At 38.7% G+C, this 22,754-nt stretch overlaps 1 protein-coding gene across 4 annotated transcripts in view; it reads right to left on the reverse strand.

Moving 5' to 3' along the window:
* HECW2 (HECT, C2 and WW domain containing E3 ubiquitin protein ligase 2) overlaps nt 1-22,754 on the reverse strand; it is a 180,468-nt gene that overhangs the window by 61,592 nt on the left and 96,122 nt on the right. For 3 of the 4 annotated variants that reach the window (XM_075512476.1, XM_075512477.1, XM_075512478.1), the window contains 5 exons: nt 13,427-13,521; nt 9,361-9,436; nt 7,337-7,506; nt 3,656-3,798; nt 40-140 (listed from right to left, as the gene is read on the reverse strand). In XM_075512476.1, the coding sequence (XP_075368591.1) occupies nt 40-140; nt 3,656-3,798; nt 7,337-7,506; nt 9,361-9,436; nt 13,427-13,521 (585 nt within the window). Of the gene's footprint in view, nt 1-39; nt 141-3,655; nt 3,799-7,336; nt 7,507-9,360; nt 9,437-13,426; nt 13,522-18,066; nt 18,106-22,754 lie in introns of those variants that run through there. The other variant, XM_075512479.1, reaches the window with a different exon arrangement.

Raw genomic sequence — 22,754 nt, forward strand, 5'->3', positions numbered from 1 at the left:
ACAAGTATCTGGAGATACAGATCATTGACACATTCTCACCTTCGTGAACAGAAGATGTGATTTCCACTTTGAATTGGAGATATCCACTTACATGATCAGCTGGGAGCCTTCTGCCAAGATTATAGCTGAGAACCTGGTCTCTGCAAAAACAAAGATATTGGGTTTTTTTTACAATTTTAACTGGTTTTATTTTTCCAGTAATTTGTGTCAGAGGCTCTTATCAGCTAAGAGTCAGCACGATAGAATGTAATTTCTATTAGAATCTTAAAATCAGCCACATATGCTGACTTGTATGGAAAAGCACAAACACCAACAATGGTGTAAAATACCTTTAGTTAATGGATAAAACAGCCTAGCCAACTACAATTGATCATTTCCAAATACAGATTGAGCCCCAGCAGTTCTTATACAACCCGAAATCTATTCTTAAGTCCTAAAGAAATCAAACTGCAAAGGATCCCCTTTCCCCTAACCTCCTCCTTCTCCCAACCCAAAATATGTTTTATAATTAACAAAACCTTTCATTTTTTAAAACCTTCTGCCCCCTTGTGGTTTTCACTATATACAAATTTCCCAGATAGTTTCTTCACATTTTAGTTCTCATTCAATAAAGCACTTCTGCATTCCTGTTTAGAAAAGCTATTAATGCTCGGATTTAACTTCAAATACGTTCTTAAGGGTTATTGAATTCAGTGGGACTCAGACTTGATTAAGCACTTGTATCAGATGGAGACTTAGGATCAGATCCTAGGCTATACAGTGTTATTAGGCACAACCAGAATTCACAGCCCCAGCCCCCTCAGCACAGCTGGGACAGCTAAAGGGAGAGGAGGGGGCTGCTGAAGACCTCCATAGGAAATCATTGCTATTTATGCAAATAAATTTACACTCGTATAAACACCTCTCCCTTACTGGGAGCACTCCTACTGCAATATGAGTGACAGACTAAAACAAATGCAAGGTCATTTGTTTGCACCCAAACATTAACTTTTAGCAAAAAAAGTACTGAGTGGACAATGTAAGGCAAAGCAGCCTCCCCACGTTGCTCTATGGGCCACAGTACATCAAATTATTATAGTAGTGTCTCCAGGATCCGTCACAGATTCATCGCTCTGTACTCCAATTACAATTCTCAGCTAGACTTGGGGTGTCCTGAGAAGATTGCCATTTGAGATTTCCACAGTTTTTACATAAGGTTTATATTACTCTAGGCCATTCGAGATTAGAGAAAGCCATGACATGAATAATGTCTGCTCTGTATTCAGTTGAATCAATACTAGATGATTCTCATGCTCATTTATCATATTTTCCATTAAATTTAAAGCCACTTGTCCATTTTGTTATGCAAACTTGTGAGCTATGTCGACAGCTAAAAGTGGGGCAGAATTTTAGTGCAGTCTGTCTAAAAATGGCTGGTTCTGGACTTCACCTTTTCATTCGTTAATACTGATCATTAACACAGGGAAGGGCAAGTTAAGCATATGGTGTACTGTAAGTCCTTGGACTTTGTTCATGTAATTTTTCAAGTTCATGTGTTAGCCCAGTAGAGGATTTCAATTGTCCTTGACATCACCAAAATTAAAAAGAAGAAAGTTAAGATGTTTTACTTGCTTGACCAAAAACAAAATAAAAGAGAATTAGCAGTTGATTGTACGTTTGGTACACTTCTACTTCACGTCTATATTAACCACTCCTTTCCTTTGCAAAACTTCTGGTGAAATGTTGTCTGTCTTTACAATGTCTGATAAACTCTGACAACTCATTGGCATGCAAAAACTATAAATGGACAAATAAATTACAGATGAAGAGGCAAAAATATCTGCAAAACTGATTTAATGTCAGTTCTAACAGCAGTATGGCAAAACCAAACTGAATACAACCCTTCCTTTCCTAAAATGATTTAATATATCAAGTATACAGAACTGAAGTATGGAGAAGAAAACAGGAAATGTCTTCCAGAATACCAGTTTGAAAAAAAAAAACAAAAAAAACAAAAAAAACAAACCACAAACGAGAACTGATGAACACAGCAAAGAGGTAATTTACAGACCTCACAGCACTAGGAATCCTGGAGCAGAAAAACGTTTCAGGGTTTAGCATGGAAATGAACACCCTGAACTAGGTTTTGAAACCAGTCTGTATCGTGGTGCTATTTTTGAGTCTCTACCAGTGTGCAAATTTATTAGAAAAAGCTGCTTGCTCAACTTATCACAATTTGTTGAAACTCAAAGATGAAGCATTTCTTAGAAAAGTTAGATTGTATATATACCTGAACTGCTCTTGGATACCACTACAAAACAAATGGGCAGGCTTTTTTTTTTTTTAAATAAATTCTGTATCAGAAGACATCAAAATTTTAAGCTACTCTTACAATTTTATTCTTACTTTACTTACCAGTGTAACCACCACTTTGGAAACTTAAAGCTGAAAACTGTTTTCAAATTGAATTTGATTTTCTCCATTTATGCAACTTGTTACTTTGATGGGAATATCTGTGAAAAAGGAGGCCAGTCGTTTATATCCTGCTTTCTGTGCAAAAGTGTGATGATACTGCCATGCCCTTAAACTTTCAGGGAAGAATATACGCATTTTATTTCACCCTCATTCCTCATGGGCCTCATCCAGTGGCCTTTTAAAGTTAATGGAGACACATTAACTTTAGCAGACTTCGAGTTAGGTCCTATACAAAACACACTTGAATAATTTAGTTCCTCCCACTGTCTTTCAAAGAATTATGTTTTCTAATTTGTCAAATATAGCATATATATGTAAAAAGATGTTAACAAAATAATATACTCCACAATTACTGCTCTGTCTTAAATGTAAAATCATATTTTTGCACACACTACTGCATCTCTTGCAGACCTCCTGCCATTTGCTTCACACCTGCAATGTATCACAGTGCCTAATGACCAAGTCTCAGGCTCTTCTCAGTGCGTATGGTTGTATGAAGGCCTCGTTGGATCATTCACTTGACTACGCTATGGTCCCCTCCAATAACCATCATGAAGTATAAAACATCTTAAAAGTTTCTAAGTGACTTGCATCTGTATACCATAACAGTTAGCTATCAAAAAATGAACAGAAAGTTTTTAAAATAGCACAACAGGTGAATTTTGAGTCCCATCAGTGCGCTATTCATAGCAAAAGGCAATTTTAATCGTGTAGTACCATCAGCACTCTGAAAAATAAGGAGTCACAGCCTTGCAGTTCTGGCCAATTAGCTGAACAGATATTAAGTCTCTGATTATTAAACTCACAATTAAAAATACTTGAACCGTAAAAGCAGTGAGACAATAAAATCTGCTTCTTCTAAAAAATTTGCACACAATCATGTAGTATTGTGATAATGCTTTGCTTCTTGACTAGCTAGCCAGAGGGTAACATTTTTTGTGTAAAGAAATTAAGCTGAAAACACATTATAGACACACATATACACAAACATGGGTACATGCATTCAGAACAGGGTTAGAAACACTCACATTTTCCAGTCAGGCAATAAGGCTATTAAAATTCCTACTAAATTTCTTACTACAGACACAGTAAAAATTTGCTCATCTGTGCCAGTAAGCCAGAAAGGCTGCTCTGCGCCAGTATCCTAGATGCCAAGTCTCCCTTATCAACAGAAGTTAGCATTAAGAATGTATTAATTTACCCAATTGCATGTCTCTCCAATAGTCTCTGAACTGGTATGGTTAACTTCCCAAGAAAGCGCTTGATGATCGGACGACTCTTGGCAAATTTGTCTTTAACCTCAATTTCCAGGACATCTGTTAGAAGTGCAACAAAAGAATATTTCTGGAAGGAAAGAACATATTTGACACCATATCAATACACCTTTATTCAGAAAGTATGTACATAATTACTACTAGCATGCAGTGAACTCTGAACGCAATGATTGATGACAGCAGTTTCCATATTGCAAAGTAGTATCAACATCATTTATTAAGCACTGTATTTTTGCGTATGTAACTAGCCTCTCAGGAAACCCATACCCTTTTACTGTTCCTTGAAAATAATTGCTCAGTAAGAAACTGCACTGGATAAAAGCATTTTCATTTTCTACATCAGAAAGGAGAAAGCAATGTATCCTAGTGCTTGCTTCAATTTGGGTAGTAGAAATGAAAAAGAGAAGGAATCCTTGCTGTACTCTATCAGGTTATAGAAGAGTAGCCGGGTCAACACAGGAGGAAGGAGGAAAGCATCTCACTCTAGGCTGTGCTTAGTGAACTTCCCTTCCAACACGATGCTTTGCATTAATTTTTTGTATGCATGACAGGAAGTCAGAAGGGCAATATGTATACAGCATTTTCAGGAGCACTGTACTAAAGGAGAATTTTCTATAGATTTTTGCCCCAAAGTTCACAAATCTTCTCAGCAAGCTCCAACAGAACCTTTCTCTGCACTTGGGGCCTTTAAACAACATGGTGCTAATTTATAAAAGATTTCTTGATGTCTGGTAAGATAATTTTTCCACCTTTCCATACGAGGGAATACTACTACAGTTACTCTCTTCAGCCTAGCATCAATTTTTTTGCTATCAAGTTTCATAAACATGATCATAAACATCAAGTTTATAAATACTTCATCTTTGAGATCTGTGCTGCTCTGTCAAGTCTGCCTGAAGATGGCCAAGAGATTCAAAAGTGGTACAGGGCAAATATATGAGCAGGCATGTTGGCAGACACACACACACACACAAACACAGTGTGATAACAAAACCCCTTAGGAAAGCAAGCTTAGGAACCAAAGATTTTTATTTTTCCTCTAGATTTTAAGATATTTCAAATAAACAAACAAACAAAAAAGTATGGTATAACCTACTCAGAAAAGCCAAGGTCATCTGGTTATACTTTTACTGTCTGCCATCTTTAAGACCTCTGAGCAAATCGCAACCTGAGTACAATGCCTAATACGCATCTGGCTAGATAGCTAAAGACGTATTGAACAAGGAACAAAAGAAGGAACAACTCTTCAGTTCAGCTGTAGGCATCGGCTAAATATATTCAAAAACAGCAATTAAATTGGGTCAGGAATAAAAACACATTCTCATGCTGGGCAACTGTCGGAGCTGAGTTCCTGTGATAAACAGAATTTAAAAAATTGTCACTCTCAGTTTGCTATAAAATTGCAAATTATTTTGCAGAAAGGAGCAGATGTAAAACAGGATCAATTCTGCACCACTAGGACAGCATATGTAATGGGATCATAAGCTGCTGTCATCAGAGCATTGCTACAGGGAAGATACAGCAGTTAAAGCAAGCTGATACAATGCGTGCACCGGTGAACATTATCACTTTTCTAATAGGCTTCAAAACCAAGGAGAACTGGAGGAGAAAAAAGGGGAAAAATAAGACTAGTTTTTCTATCTACTGGATAGATGGATGAACAGAGAGAAAGATGAAGAATCAATTTAGAGATTAGAACTCTGATTTTTCTTTAAGATTTTAAGACTTCCACACATCTACAGTCTTTTCCACAACCAAGCACCCCAGAGCAGTGCTAATGCTAGCCCTGCTCTGTTCTGCTTTACTGCTTGTTTGCTTTGATTATGATTTGTGGGAACATTTTCCAAAGCCCACTCAATTTTCCAGTCTTCCGAAAGAACACATTAACATTCACCAAACACAGTACAGGCATCCGCTCATTAGAAAACAGGCGCAGATCAAGAACGCTGCTCACTGGTCCTGAAAGGGTTATGGACTTGTGCCAGTATTTTCACCTTGTTTCCCACAGAAACATTAATCTTCAAAGGCACAGCCTGGCTCTTCTGTACTCAAAGACAGCTTTGGGACTGAGTTCCTTCTCTGAGACCTGCACAGCTTACCCAATACAAACAAATGTGGAAAAGTGGCTTCTGCCAAACTGCCTTTTTTCCCCCCTTGCTGAGTGGTGCTGTAATGCCTCCCTGGGCTTCCCTTCCTACAGCACTGCATACAGAGGCTACACCAAAGAGCATCCCCTCTGCCTGACAAAACTGAAAGCTTGCCACATGCTACACACAACGAAGGGATCAAGTGCTCCCTCAGTAAGTTTGCAGATGACACCAAGTTGTGTGGGAGCGTTGATCTGCTTGAGGGCAGGAAGGCTCTACAGAGGGATCTGGACAGGCTGGATCGATGGGCCGAGGCCAATTGTATGAGGTTCAACAAGGCTAAGTGCAAGGTCCTGCACTTGGGTCACAGCAACCCCATGCAACGCTACAGGCTTGGGGAATAGTGGCTGGGAGGCTGCCTGGCAGAGAAGGACCTGGGGGTGTTGGTTGACAGCCACCTGAATATGAGCCAGCAGCATGCCCAGGTGGCCAAGAAGGCCAACAGCATCCTGACTTGTATCAAAAATAGTGTGGCCAGCAGGAGTAAGGAAGTGATTGTCCCCCTGTATTTGGCACTGGTGAGGCTGCACCTCAAATACTGTGTTCAGTTTTGGGCCCCCCACTACAAGAGAGACATTGAGGTGCTGGAGCGTGTCCAGAGAAGGGCAACAAAGCTGGCAAAGGGTCCAGAGCACAAGACTGATGAGGAGCGGCTGAGGGAACTGGGGCTGTTTAGTCTGGAGAAAAGGAGGCTGAGGGGAGACCTTATTGCTCTCTACAACTACCTGAAAGGAGGTTGTAGAGAGGTGGGGGTTGGTCTCTTCTCCCAGGTAACAAGTGATAGGACAAGAGGAAATGGCCTCAAGTTGCGCCAGGGGAGGTTTAGACTGGATATCGGGAAAAATTTCTTCACCGAAAGCGTTGTTGGGCATTGGAACAGGCTGCCCAGGGAAGTGATTGAGTCACCATCCCTGGGGGTATTTAAAAGACATGTAGATGTGGTGCTTCGGGACATGGTTTAGTGGTGGACTTGGCAGTGTTATATTAATGGTTGAACTTGATGATCTTAAAGGTCTTTTCCAACCTAAATGATTTTATGATTCTATTCTATGATTCTATCATTTCCAAAGGAACAGTTGTTGCAATCACTGAGCATAAATGCTCACTTATTGTACCTTTTCTTAAAGAGTCTTCTCGCAACATATAATCTATTTTAATTAATTTATTTTTGCAATTTCAAGAAATCTACAGTGCTGTTGAGTGAGTTTAACTTGTTAGCAGAGAAGGAAATAAAAACCTCACAGCAGTGCAGCTTAAATACAAAGCTTAATTATGCAGATGATAGCTGTTTCTATCCAACAACAGGGTTCCTAAAATTACTACAATTTCTGTGTCAGTTTAAATAACTAGCTACAAAATAAGCTCACAGCCTTCAGAGAGTGAGGACTAATGCATAAAGAGAAAATACAGGCTTGTTACACTACATCAGCTGGCAGACTGCTCTCAAATGGGATACGTTACCTCTCTGTGCCAAACAGGATTAGTTGTGTTACTGATGATAGTCGACCTTCTTTCCTGGCCATGATGAGCAAATGTAGGAAATGTACTTTTCTTGCCTGGCTGAATGGACATCTTTAGATAAGGATCAGGGTTGAAGAACATGCCTTTTTTAAGTCCAACTGCTCTAATATCTATAAAGCAAAAGAAGAAGGAAGGAAAAAGGAATTGAGTAAATTAAAGCTAGTTCACAAAGTAGCGCATTCCTAAAATATTACCCAGGAAATCAATTCACCATAAACTACTAAATAAAGCAACTTAAAATTACTCATACGTTAACTGGATCCAGTGTACAGAAGACAGTTAAAGCAGGAAGTCAAGTGTTTTCCCAAGAGAATATAGGGAGGAAAGGTATCAACATCCTCATTTACATTTCAGCCTCCAGTCACTTGTAAAACAAAAAGCATGAACTTGTAACTAACTTAGAAATGTTTTTCTCAGTATGTAAGGCATTTCCACTCTTAAAAAGAAAAACCAAAAAACACAAAAAAACCATCACACAGTGTTTGCTCTGTTTCTGGGTAAGGGGAAGGGGCTAAGATAAAAAACTGCATGGGAGGTAATGTAGTGAACTCAGACTTTTCCAAAGTTGAGACTTTGATAAACATAACTTTAAATGCCCATTATCAAGGTTGCTCTGGACTATGATGCACACTTTCTCCCAACTTAGAAGAAGATAACCTGTCTCACATAAAAGGAAGCAAAGTTTTCTGAAAATCCTTCTTTCTTCCTAGGGAAACCTCAGTACTGCAGCCCTTGTGACTTGCAACAATAATTTCCTCAGGTGCATGTTCTCATGCCTAAGGACTTCAATGATAGCGCAAGCTTCAACAAGAACAAAAAGAAAGAGGTATTTTTTAATATAATATTAGATTTTAAACTTGACTGTAAAATATTTCTCTGTTTAGGTTTGCTGAAGCACACAATTTTTGCACCTTTCTCTGTTAGGTACTCCAATATGCTGCATGCAGTCTTCATGACTCTAATGCAACTGGCACACACATACTTAGATGAGCTGTTTATACAAGCAGGCAAAATTCACTACACTAAAGAGAAATGCCATGCCTGTGGATTCAGTAAAGAAAAAAAATCCTACCCAATGTTCAAAATTAAGCCACACAGTAGAAATACCAGGAAATAATGGGTAATTGCCTTCAAAAGCAACAACTTTGCATGTGCGAACAAGCAAACAAAAAATGTTCTGGGAAATACCTTACAGACCTATCAGTCAATACACCTTTCAAAATTAATTTAGGTGACTCCTCAGGCTGACTCACAACCTGCTATTAAACACACCAGGTTTTTCAGAATTCACAAAACAATTATTTTTATAGTACTCTTATCAGCTCTATCCCAGATAACTGCTGCAAGACCATTTCAAAAAGCGGGGTTTTTTTCTGCTCTACCCGTACAATCTCTAAATGTTTTCATTGTCTCTTCAAGATTCAGAAGCAAATTTTTTCTGTCATTGTTCAAGCTGAATATGCTTTAGTCTCACACAAGACTTCCCATGGAATAAAGTGCTAATCAGAACAAGTGAAGCTGGTAGGCTGTACCCCTACAGCTATTTTGCTGTAGTGACAGCTTAGCTCTCTTACAAGTAAAGATTTTTTTTCCTTTCTAAAACCACCATTTGCAGCCATTGCTTTTTTTACTACTGCAAAGTGATGGAACCAGCTTGTATTTTATTTAGAGGCTAAGTTTTCCACTCTTCAATCTGAGAGGAACTGTCCCTTGTGCAAACTGGGAATCTCTCCAAATTTTTCATGCTGGGATCCATCAAATCCACTTCTTTCACTCCTGGAGATGCATGATTCTGGCTTGTTTTCAACAAACAGAAGTTCTAAAGAAATGACATCTTTCAAGCCACTAGAGTGTGCTCCTACAGAGGCTAATGAAGAAAAGTGTTCTATCTTTGAAATTATTTAAAACAGCAATTTTTTTTTATAACAATAATTTGTGAAACACAGAGTGGTATTGGTTTTTACCTGATAGAGTAAAGCTGACTAACTTCCGAGAGTGCTGGGCTCCAGAAGCACCTTCATCCGTGCCTTCTACTCCCATCTGAAGAGAAGGGAAAAAAAAAGAAATATACCACAGAAGTTTTCATCTGCTTTGTACATGCTTGAGGATGATAATGCAATTCTAAGGTAGTATGCAGGGGAAGAATCTGACCAACTACTGCCTATTACCACAGACAGGCAAAGCTATAGCGTTTGTTTCTAGGAAAATATCTATCATTTATGCCACGCAGTGCTAATACACCAGTCCTTGGAATCTTCCAAACAGAACATATATAGGCTAACACACGTGCAGACACTATTAATTGGAGAAAAGGAGACTGTATTTTCTTACAGGTTTCCCTTTTGTAAAATGAAATCAACAGTATGGATTAGTAATACATACCAAAGCACCAAGCTGGCCAGTGACAGCATGTGTAACTTTTGTCACTTTCCAGAAATAGATAATTTACTGTGCAACAAAAAAAGCAAAGAGATCAAAGAGAGACTAACAAAAGCCTTCAGATCTATGAACAAAAGCTCCTTTTAAACAGAAAAATGCATCAGATATCTAAATATGAATGTGGTCTAAAAGCTTATGCTTCACAGATTTTCAGGTTTGGTTTCCACTGAAATCTCTTGTTAGGTAAAGTACTACTTCAAAGTAAAAAGTTTCTCATGTATTAATGTCTTATTAATATCTAGCTCTTTCAACTAGCAGAAGAATTTGTCTTTCAAGACAGAGACGTGCATCCAGCTGAATAATCTATCATGAAGACATCAATGGAGCTTCTCCAGGTAGGCACTGCACTCGCTCCCAGGCGGAAGAGGTGACACAGACTGATGAAAAAGCTTCAGCCAAGCATGGCACTGGGGATTAATACTAGTGATAGAACAGGAAGTCATCTGATCTATTGAACAATAAAAAAAAAAGCTAAATAAAAACTCGCACACCTGTGTGTGTAGATGAAGTATGTAAAGCAGTTTTGAGCAGCTGAACAGTTATTTGAAGGCTGAACTAGAAGTTACCGGATTGATAAATGATTTCTGGAGCTGTGGCAGCCAGGAGGAACCCACTTCGCATTAACCAAAAACGTAATCATTCCTTTTTATATTGCTTTAAGCTATTTAATATCATTAGCTTTCAAATACTTCCCACGATGATCAGCAAGTACACTGGAATTTCATCAGAATTAGCAAACACACAAAATTTCTCCTGTTGCAAAACTCTAATACTTTGTACGTAACAAGCAGCTAAACGAAGTGATAAAGAAACAGCAATGACGTTGATGCCTGACATCCCCATGGGCCTCAGCGGTCTTGTGAGGGAACACACCGTGCCAGCAAGCGCCGCCGCTCACCAGCCAGCCCCATTCCCTTCCCTCACTGCTGGCTTCAGGATGCACCTCCATTCACAGGGCAAGACACTTCTCACCAGAGTGCTCGAAACTCTATCACTTTCCCACCCAGCATGACATCATTACGCCAGTGACTTTACACGGACGTATAAGTGGTGACAGCTGGTAGTAAAATTACAAGAGCATCAAAAGCAATGGGTTAATTCCAGCTGGATCAGAGTCCCCTCATCTACAGACACATTCGCTGGAAGCAGCAAGGGATGCATCCCCCTGGGATGGTGACACTGCCCAGGCAGGGCCAGAGAAACGCTATGTATTTCAGCGTACTCTTTTGGGCTTATTCTAACATGCATTGCTTTCTTGTTAAAAATGTTATTCATCAACAAAAAGGCCTTCCTCATTCTAAACCTATTTTTCTGCTACATCACTGACTCTGTTTGAATAATATTGTTTACATTGCTAATCATTACTTCATTTTATAGAAAATAGAATTTGCCCACAATTCAGCTATAATAAAATGAATTGTAACAGTGTTCCCTAGCACTTCCATGGTTTTGCTCTATACCCTTTTCCTGTTCCATTATGATCTGAACAGCAATTTCAATTTTTCTGTGCCAAGTACAAAATTTCATCCCAGCATACATGCTTAGATTTTTGCACTACAAAGGCTATCTCATCTGGTGTAACGCAGTGTTTCTCAATGCTAGATCAGCCCTTGTATTTCCACTAGTTCAAATGAACACAACAGAATGTTAGTTGCTTATCCAAAAATAAGATGGACTGAAATGCCCACTGTGATATGCCATCAACATAAGGAAAACCAGAAACATATCTCCCACCAAACCATGTAATGCGAAAACACAGAATGATCCAAGTAATCAGGTGACTTATTGCAGCTCCAAAAAGAAAGTGGGAATGTCGTGACTCTCTTACCACTTCCATGAACAGCATTTCTGTAGCAACAGACACAACCAGTGCCAAGAGAACAAACTATTGTCTACTACACCGTGCTTAAGCTCAAGGCCGAAAACATGAACATGGTGTGAGGTATTAGCATATAATAATAGGTACACTTATGTATAACTAACCCAATATGGTATTTTTAGGAAATCTCATCTGAGCTGTCATATGACATTCTCATCAGGGAAACAGCTCACTATTACTGGAATTCTGTACTGTTAGTGCAAACAAAAACATTTACATAAAATTACACCTTCTAGCAGGAGTGTAAATTCTGTAGAATACCCAGGACCCTGCGCTACCTTTCCAAGGAAAGGAATTTAAATAGTGACAGCTGGTTAACCCCTCAAGATTGACCACTGCCTCTGAAAGACAGGTCTTCAGGTAGCTCCCAAGTAAATAAATGCATACTCAAAGACAGAAATTCAGACGTCCTTTTGTGCAATGATTCCCAAAAATATTGGTGGTTAGTATGACAAGGTCAAGAAAACATACAAGTTCAAATGGTTTCTCCATCCAGTATAATCGTTCTGTTTCTCAGTAACACTATAGTGCAGCACACAGCCCATTTTAAGGGTTCCTTTGAGATGCATTATTTTCTTTGTTCAAAGTCAGGCTACCATACAGTCCGTAGTTTATAAATTGATATTAAAGACAGTGGCTGTGAAGCTCATTAACTGTAGCACATTTTCTTCTGTAAAATATCAAGAGTTCATATGCCTGCTGCGAAACGATATTATTCATAGTAAGATCTGACAATTAAATGATGCTATCACCTAGGTCTGTAATTCTAAGAAAAAGAAAAAAACATTTGGTATAATGAGATATAAAGTCTAGTATAGCACATACAATATCATATAGCCATAACATGCACTTGTATATAATATACAATGCTGAAAAAGTGCAGGATCAGAATAAAAGCTATTCAGTCTGAATAACTTGTGCTCTACAGTATCTTCAACACTGCAGTTGTCAAGACAACATCCTGACAGATGTGATCTTAAATATTTGTCAGCTAATATCAACGAATCAAATGCACAGTGAAGTTTCATGCCAACTGAAGAGCTAGCCTATTAGATAAATTACTTCCATCAAAAGCACCTAGATACAAGTTTGGAAGGCTCTTCTTCCAATACGTATTTAAACAACTAAAAACCTCCTCTAAAACTTTCAGTACTTCAAAAGAATAAGTCTTATAATGAAAGCATAGTAAGGCAGCAATAATTCTCAGTAGTCAGAGAATTATCTAAATTTCAATGCTATACAAACACTCAAAAAAACCCAGTAATTTTTGCAAGAGCAGAGTTTTGCCCAGTCTCATTTTTATACTAATAACTGCAATCTCAGCAACAATTTCATTTTTAATATTAACAAACAATAAGAATAAATTGAGACTTTTAGTAAGGATTAAGTTTGAGTTAGATAACCAGTGTGAAAAATTTCTACTATGGTGTTAAATTACAGCAAACTGTAAGCTGCAAAATTGAAAGCAAGCAAAATCAAGTTCTTAGCATAAAAGATTTCAGCTAACCTCAGTGATTTTTACTGCCATTTTACCATGAAAAATACAAAACCAAGAAAAGCATTTCCCAATTTTAATTGTTTTTGTCAGGCAATACAGTTTTTTGCAAAACTTACAGTTAATGGTAAAACTAGGAGACTTATATCAACAGGTTTGTCTGACAGTTACTATTATCATCTTACAAAAATACAATGAACAAATAGGCTAAACTTACTGTCACAGCAGGGTTTTTCACAGTGATACACGGAGTAGTAGCTCGGAGGGCTCCACTAACACCATGGTAGTATTTAAAACAGATCTTTATTTCAGCTGGAAAATGAAACAAAAATTGCATTAAACCCTTCATGACTGACCCTAGGCAAAAGAGGCAATGAAAGGAACATGTGCACACAGGGAGTCATAGTTCACTTCTGTTCATGGAGTCCAAGTTTGGGCAGTTCCCTGATACATCTTTACTGTAAAAGCACACAATAACTGTAACTGAAATATATTTTCTCTCAACCTATAGAAAATTGGAAACTCATCTCAAAGAAAGTCTGAATAGAGTTTTTAAGCTAAAGAGCTGGTAAATGCTGCCTTTTTTTTTTTTTTTTTTTTAATTTTAATTAGATTTCTACTCAGTCAGTAAAAAAACAACAGCTCATTTTTTCCAGCTCTTACAGCAAGATGTCCATGGTCATTATTGGGTAAGAAATGTTTAAGTTTTCACAAGCCACAATTCACACGAAGCCACTTCTGTATGTTTTGTATGGGTTCAGAGGGAAGGAAATGAGATCGGTATTGATCTCTGAAGACAAGTTCATTTCAACATAATAGGGTTAAGGTGAACTATTATTTTCCAGCAGATTTTCAAGTTGCAAATAAAAAAAATAATTACACAATTGTTTTATTCTTAATTATTTAATTATCTGAAAATGGGACCTCTCTCTGCAGCCTTACACACAGAGGTGGTACTAAAGGTATTATATCTTGTTAATTTATGAAATAGTTAAAACAACTGATTTTTTTGCTTCTCAAACAGAAAGTAGCATATTTGGATGAATGCATTAACATACATTATGCTGACAATGATTTAAACAGTGGCATCCTTTTCAGGCAGTTTGAACAGTTCGGGGGTTTTTTTTAATACAGAAGCAGTAATTCTCAAATTAACTACTTACCCCTATAGTAACTGATAGAAAGGAGAGCAGCACAGGTGAACATATGCTAAGTGCCCCGAGGCCTTGCGTAGCAGCGGCAGCAAGGCAACACGCCTTGCACTTCTTTTTCCTAACCTTAGGCAAGGGCATAGAGAACAGATAGGCTACAAGTGTCCCACCACTCTCTCACAGCCAAAAAGAGGATTGCAGAAAATCAGGGTAGAGACTCAGGATATATTTTTCTGGATTATAATACAACCCTATTTGCTGTAAAATGACTGTGCTTTTTCAGTTGATTCTTACAAGACGGAGGAGAAAAAGAAATCATTAGATCATCTATTCTGATCATTACTGTGCTCTTTGCTGCCCCTTCTCCCCTTCACAAAATGAATGTTGACTTACGGACTCCAGAACTATACACAGTACCCCAGCATCACCCTCACCAAAGCTGAATGGGGGGCAGGGCTGGGGGGATCATTCCCATGGTCCTACAAGATGCTCCTCTGCTTATATATCCAAGAAATGCATTACAGGTCCTCATCACAGGTTACACAGCAAGCTGATGTTGAGGTGCAGGACGCATGGCCTACATGCCTTTCATTCTGAAGTCAGCAATATCAAAATTAATTGTATTTGGCTGTGCCTACCTTGCTAAATCATCCTATATGGATCTTCAATTGCTTTTATTCATTCCACTAATTCTCATATCATCCACAGATGAAATCAGTAGGAACCCTGGATTTCAAACCACTGATGAAAAATGTTTAAAAGTACTGCATCTTTTATTAACTCCTGCAGACCCTCACTAATAAGATTTCACTTTTTGTGTAACCTGTCAAGCCTTTTACTATCGTTTAGTATGCCAATCCAAAAATACCCTTGATCCTGGTAAAATAAGAGAATAAATAGACACAACTTGAAGTTGAGAGAAAATACCGTAAAACACAAGCTCTTAAAGTTTGGGTTCTTCATTAGCCCCACAGGCATTCTGGTAGGAGTGGAGATGCAAGTATGGCTGACCATGGGTAGAAAGCTATTAATATGCTGTTCAGTGTACTCCTGAAAGCTCATTCTCTATGAGTAGGATGTGTCTTCAGATCTGTCTTCTCTCTATAAGTAGGATTCAATGATCTGTCTTCAGAAATACTTCAACAGGAAATTAAGAATAGATCATCTAGTTATCTCCCCTTTGTGTGTTGGGACCTTCTGTTACTTAACAGGGGGGAAAAAAAAAAAGTAACTTACCTAATTCTGTAGCTTATATTTCTGCTACTATTTCAATATAATCAGCTATGAAAAAGGGTCACTGAGACATTTGCTACTAGGATGATTCTTGTCAGACTCTGGAAGAAGTTGCATGACATATACCTGAAGGAAGCTTGAAGCACTTTATATTGGAACACAGGAAAGGTGAACATTGGACCATGTTTCTCATCCCACTGAATAAAGTTTTGTTTGCTTAACTGCATTTACTGCAAACAAAAGAGTATTATGTTTAACCAAAGCCTGACCTCCACTGTTGTTCCTCTGCATTCTTCCAACCCAGCAGAACAGCTATAATTATGGCTGCCCTTGATCCTGTGGGATTTTCCCTATCTAGAACAATCTCTCTGTTTTCCTTCTCCATTGAGATAACTCTTCTGTGTGAGGTTGATGAGGGTTTACTTCTGGGTACAGAAATGGCCACAGGTGGGCAGAAATGGCTACAGACACACAGGCAGAAATTATAGCAGCCAGTTCAGACAGACCAGAGGATGTGCACGAAAGTCTTGGCAGTTCAATTCCTCTGACTTCATTTAGCAATATGTCAGTAGTTCTAAAATACAAAACTGCAATATTTTCTATAAGGTTTTGAGACATACAGCATGATTTCTTGAGGGCTGAGGTATTTCATTACTGCGAGATAAAATACCCACTTATCCCTACACAGAAGGATCAGAAATCCATCCTGCAAGCCTGCTCAGCCAAAAAGGATTATTTATTTATTTTGAAAGTTGCTGCAGTTATAGATCAACGTTTATTTACTATCTTCCTCTCAGAACAAAGAGGAGGCACCTCAGAACTACCCTTCAAAGGAAAGTGTCTGGCTGACAGTGCCTCTGGGGACTTAGGAGGTGGAGGAGCTGCTGGTCCCACTTCCTCCTCCTTACAGCTGAGTTCACACACACAGTCAAAACATGCTCTATTTACCACAAGCTTTGCAGCAAAATTCAAAATACAAACAGGATTTCTAATCACCTACAAAGATTTATCAGGCCTAAAAATTATGGGCCAGGACCTGCAGGTTCTTCCTAAACTGAGCAATTCTGTTGACCTACCAACAATGCTTATATCCAAATGGACATACAAGAATTTCTAGCTGACATAAAATTGGACTTAGCACTTGCAAAAGTTGTCGGGATTTATACCAAGTGCTGGACTCTCCACGTTGTAAAATGCACATATTAAGTAACCAGGAGTCAAGTCTTGGGCATCTCTTAATGACACTGTGAACGTATTACGAATACATGAGAGCATGGTAAGACAACAAACTATTTCACCAAGACTTCTACTTTTCAGCTACATTGCTCAGCTTTATTGCAACCCAAACTTTATTTTTCAGAGAGCTTCTCGAGCTGCCATTTATTCAGTCTGTTGTCACTGACTACCTTCTCTCAGTTCATCACTTCCGAAAAGAACCTGGCAATGGAAAGGTTATCAGCTGCTGCTCCTATCCACAGACAGTCCATAATGTGATGGTGGACAGAAGTTTGTTATATATTCTCACTACACTGACATGTACCTTCCCCTAAAGGCTGAAATGCAATGCTATGAGCTTTGGATCCTCAGATTTCTTTCTCTCAATGACTTCTACAAGCATACAGTTCTTTTCAATACCTGTATGTGGCTGGTGACAGAAGAAAACAATGTTTGATTCAAGAAATAGATCTGACCATCCCTTTCATATAAACTAAATTTAAAAAAAAAAAAGCTTCAGGACTAATTGCTGGAAATAATTAGAAAAAGCAGAGCACTTAAAAACACTATGTGGAGACTTTTTCTCCCACTTCCCAAAAGAAGCAGCATTGATTTGGTTTGTGCTTTATACAGCGCTACACGCAGGAACAGCAGACCTGCTGTTAGCATTGTGTTGACAGGATTAACACAAGAGAAGCTGTGCTTGAAATTCAGCATGAAATTGTAAAATGGGCTACCCATCACAAGCATGCAGACGTTACCAGAGTGAATACGGGTTTGCAAGCCTGGATCTTGTATATAGCAAGAATACAAGCCCTTCACAGGACCAGAGACAGCTAAGTAATTTTTTTCGTGGCTAATAATGCTAGAAACTTCAGTCAATACGTAACAGTAAAAGAAATCTCAGAGGAACCCTGTCAGTTCCAAACAGCTGAGGATCTAGCTTTTTGACATTTCTTGTACTGTGTTATCAGAAAAAAATGTTGATTAGAATATTTTTTTCTTGATGACTGATGGATTCCTGAGCTCCAGATATATTGAAAATAGGTATCTGTGGCTGTTCCTGACAGAACACATCTAAGCCTACTACCTATAAATAAGGCCCCATAAATACACCGACCTCTTCAGAAACAGTAAGTTCAATTATCTGCAAACAGGACTTTAATATTTAAAGAGTGGAGTTCAATACCATATTAATACACAGGCTTCCTCTGAACTGTTCCATACTACCAACTGCACAATAGCATGTGTCACCTACAGAGTTTTCCCAGTTTCTTTCATTCCTCCTGCCACCTTGCTTTCATGTGTTTCCTTTAGGGGAAAACTTGCACTTCTCTTTTTTCTTTCCTACTTCTTCTTCCCTCAACAAGCTAATTAGCTTGCTTTGTATGTGATCTGTAATGAAAAAAATTAATAGCAGTAAATCCAGCAAGGGAAAGACATTTGTACCTGACGGCAGGACTATTTGCTGTCTCAAATATTTATGTCTCAAATTAAAGAAAAATATGACCTTTCAGAACAAAAGATATTTTCATTCATGGGGGAAAAAATGACTGTACCTAGCTCTGTGTTCTTGATACCACACATGCCCCATTGTCACTGACATTCCTCCAGACATCATACAGACCACAAGAAATTCCTTCTTCATTTAAAAATAAGACAAAAATGAAATTGGCATATCTATGATTCTTTAAAAATTATAACACAGCCATATAAAAAGTGATATATATGTTAATTAATCTGAACACGCCGTAAAACCATAATCCCCTTCTTTAAAAGCCAATAGCTGTTATCATTTTATAACCATAGTTTTATAGCTCAGGTCCGTTACATAAAAATGTTGGAATTAACAAAGGTTTCTGGGACTTAAACATTGACATTTGAATTTCAAAAGAACTCCTGCATGAAATTATAGGGTTGTACTTCCCTCTATGGACCATACAGTCTTGTCTCTTCAATAATAAAGAGATCAGCTTACACCAAATAATAGCTTGCTTTTAAAACATCACTAATTCCTTGAAGTTCCCCACTTTAACTACCTTTTTACTGCCTTTAATAATTAACTTTGCCCATCAAACAATTGCTTTAGGATAGAAAGATACTCAGAATACATGAACTTGGAATACATAAACACATGAACATAATTCTAGAAGAATGCATTCTTTCCAGGAGACTGATAATTCAGGAAAACAAATGTGTTCGCTGTAAGAACAGTTTGCTCCAGATATACCCTAGACAAATGAAACGCCTATATTAGAGGTGGAATCACCCCACACTCCATTGAGAAGGGATGGGCAGAGACACCTCCAAAAGACAAGTCAAATCCTAGCTGGGTTATAACAGTCTGTGGAGGTAAACGGTGTTCCCGAGTAACTGTATGGAAACTGCACAGCAGCTAATGCTTCCTGGGCACCACAGCTAGATGCCAGAAGTTACTTGGGCTGAATCCATGGCACTCTGCAGATATAAACATAAGCCCTCCAACTTCAATGAGGAAAAAGCTGCCATCACATAAACTCATCTGAAAAATATGAGAGCATATTCTGCAAATCTTAATTTGTTTTAGTGACAAAGTTTTCTTAAATAAGTCACATTCAGGCTTTACAAAGCTATAACGGGAGAGGCAATCCAGGGAAAAGGCATTGGGTTAAACCCTAATTTTTCCCAACTGAACCCAAACACCCCATAGACAACTGCAGGAATTTAGAAGTGCTCTGCATGTCCCGCCAGCTGAATTTCTCTTCCTTAGCATGACAGTTCAGTGAACACAACCTTTTTGTTTGGACATTTAGCATTCTATTCTCTACATCACTTTAACCATGTATCTCTTTGATTACTTTCTACTGGGAACAGCACAGCATAGCAAACAACACAGCAGTAGAACACAAGTGCCAAAGCAGCTGCCTCTTGGTACTTGTCATCCCCCTCAGCAGGTATATAATAGAATTTATTCTACGGAAGGAATGATTAAAAAAAACAAAACAAAACAAAACAAAAACCCAAAACCCCCAAAAAACTAGAAAGTGACTTAAGCAGACTTACAGAAAGCTTTTTAGATAAACTAGGATCAATAACAGAAAATGTTTATGTCCCAGTGGTCTCTCTTCATCTAACCTGCTTCAAAGGAAACTACTTGGACAAATGGTTGTTCAGATAACAGAGCCTACCTATCACTGCCAGCCCCGCTCACTTTGCTGTCACAGAGACATTCTTATTTACAGTCACGAGCATTGCCTATTATATTCCAGTTTGGCAAAGCATTTAATTATAATCTAACCTTTAAAACAAAACACTGGGGGTATTATGTGCTTAAGGAAGTCAACAAGTCTTGCCACAAATGTAAAAAATACAAGACCTGATCCTGTTTCAGTTATTTGTGATACTCAAAAATAGCTGTTAAGAGACAACAGATATAAATAGCAGAAGAATAATAGAAGTATTTCTAACTCAGTGAATGTGTTTATATAAATAGGGTAGGGACAATAACCATGAGTCCCTAGACAAACCACTGAAAGGGCACTGGTTGCAGGGCACTACACAGACGAGTGTTCCACGTTCAGAACAATTCCACGTGAGAAAACCATGACCTTTATAGAATTTAATATAAATGGTCAAAAAATGTAAAGACTGGATACAAGTAATGAATTATGTTGATAGAACATTCATTAACATTGACCATTTTGGTGAAAACCACTAAAAATACTAAACTGTGCTCATATCTCTAGTAACAACAACTCTGCTACAGCAGCCCTTAAAAGCTAAAAGCACATCAAGTTCAATTATTAAACTGGGGGGTTTTTTTCCTTCAATATATATTAGCTATTTTAACAAAAAAGGGAGCTGGGAGTCCACTCTGCTAGCTACAAAGTATGGCAGTTTCAGTCTTGCAAACACTAGTTTTGCAAAAGTTATAATTTCATGGAAATAGGGACTAAATACAGAGAACTCCACACAAAACCTCACTTGTAACATGATACCAGTGTAATGCAAACACATATATTACCACGTTTTCCGAATATATCTCATAGCCTACTCACGCCACAAACCTGAGATTTTTAAGTACAAAACAGACAGCATCTGTGCAGTCACTGCATCCGAGTATCACAGTGTGGCACCAGAAGTAATTTAACCACAAACATCCCAAGGGTGATTTGGAAATGATTGATGTGACAAGACTGGCAATCTCTGGATGACTCCCAACAGCTGCCACTATGGATTACTGTTCAAGACATAAAGCCACAGCATCGGTAAAGAAAATATATGCAAATCAATATATTCCTATTCTACTCACAGTAATGACTATGACATTGACTGTTACAAATAACAACAAAGACATTATGCTACAGGTAAAGTAGGTGAAGGTATTTCTTGTGCATACTGTAATTAATACTCATGGGACCAAGGCTATAACTTACAAATAAAAGTTCAATTTAGTCTCAAAGGAGGCTCTTGGCCTATGCCTTACTAATAAACTGGCCCATGGTAGGGACTCAAGTACGAGCACATGACCATCCATGCTGCTGAACGGTGACTGTGCAACCCTGACACAGGGGGAAGGGTTGGCTGCATGGGCACAAGCCATGCTGTGTCACTTGCTCCCCTAGTGTACAGCTTTTAATGAACATGTACAGCTTTTAATTTCTGGGGATTTCACATGTGGAAGTGCATAAGCACCAGTTACCTGTTGCACGACAGTGACTGTACTATACTGAATCTCCCTCCCATGGCACCTCTGACATGACCTGTCCTTCCCCATACTGCAGAAAACTGAATTAGAAGCCGCAGTTCATAAATGAGCAGCAGCTTTTATCGACTAGTCTTCATAAAACTCAAGCTTCCTTGCACATGCTTTTTCTATCACCAGCCTTTCCATGGATCATTTCCTCCATCTTTCTGCTAGCTTTGTTCTCCATAGGGAATACCATCATCTCTGTTCCACCACGATGCCCCAAAGGGAGGCCCTGCCATCCCAGGCTCACAGACTGCTACACCCAGAGAAACACTCTACCACCTAAAATCACTCCTGGGGCAACTGCAGCCTCTCTTGCACCAGAGAGTAAAGGTCTTGACGTACTTAAGGACCTGAACAGTCTGATGTCATGCTAAATACCAGATGACCATACCAAATGCAAAAGCATTAAGACGTGTTGCACCTTCACGCTATGGCCACTTGTTCAGAATAATACTACTTGAACTTGTTCTTTCCTTTTACAGGAGAAGGATGAAAACTGTTTGTAGAGCTGCGGCCACGTTTAGCAATCCTTCTGTAGTTTACACAGCAAACAACTTGAGGCAGCCATCTAGTGAGTCATTGTTTTCCTTCCCCCATATTTTAGCAAGCTTCAGAGCAGGATGTTTTAAAGCCACCTCTCTACTACATGAGTAAGGAAACACCATCTCAGGCACACTGATGCTCAAATTCACCTTCTTGAATCTCTGAAATGACAGAGCTGCCTTTCATGGTTACATGGCACTTTTGCTCTTTCCCCAGGGAAAGGAAAGAGGAGCACCTGCCTCCGGACCGGTTGGCTCTGCAGTTCAGCACCACTCACTTTGTCTCGAGGTGACATCTTAAGGACAGCAGCTGTTTGTGATGGCGAGCTGGACTGGGTAATTTGCAAGTGTTTTCTTTCTCCTTTGCATACTCTTCCCCCCCTCCCCTTCCTCAGCCACTCCCCTCAGAGGCTGCTTATATTTCTGGAATACATTATGTTCATTTCTCATTATTTCACTGTTGATTCCTTTGATTCTCCCTTCTCAGGGTAGAGTCTACAGAATTTTTTTAGTTGATTTTTGTCTAAAGCAAGTGAGAGTTTTCTTTGATCATCCTTGTTTTGCTCATTTTGGATGCTTTGGGGGGAATTAATGTCTGTTTTTAGTATGAAGATGATGAGACTCTCCTTGCCCTTCTTTCTGCAGGATGCTTGAGCTGAATAGAGCAGATGG

The sequence above is a fragment of the Mycteria americana genome, chromosome 9, assembly GCF_035582795.1.
Source record: "Mycteria americana isolate JAX WOST 10 ecotype Jacksonville Zoo and Gardens chromosome 9, USCA_MyAme_1.0, whole genome shotgun sequence".
Taxonomy (NCBI): domain Eukaryota; kingdom Metazoa; phylum Chordata; class Aves; order Ciconiiformes; family Ciconiidae; genus Mycteria; species Mycteria americana.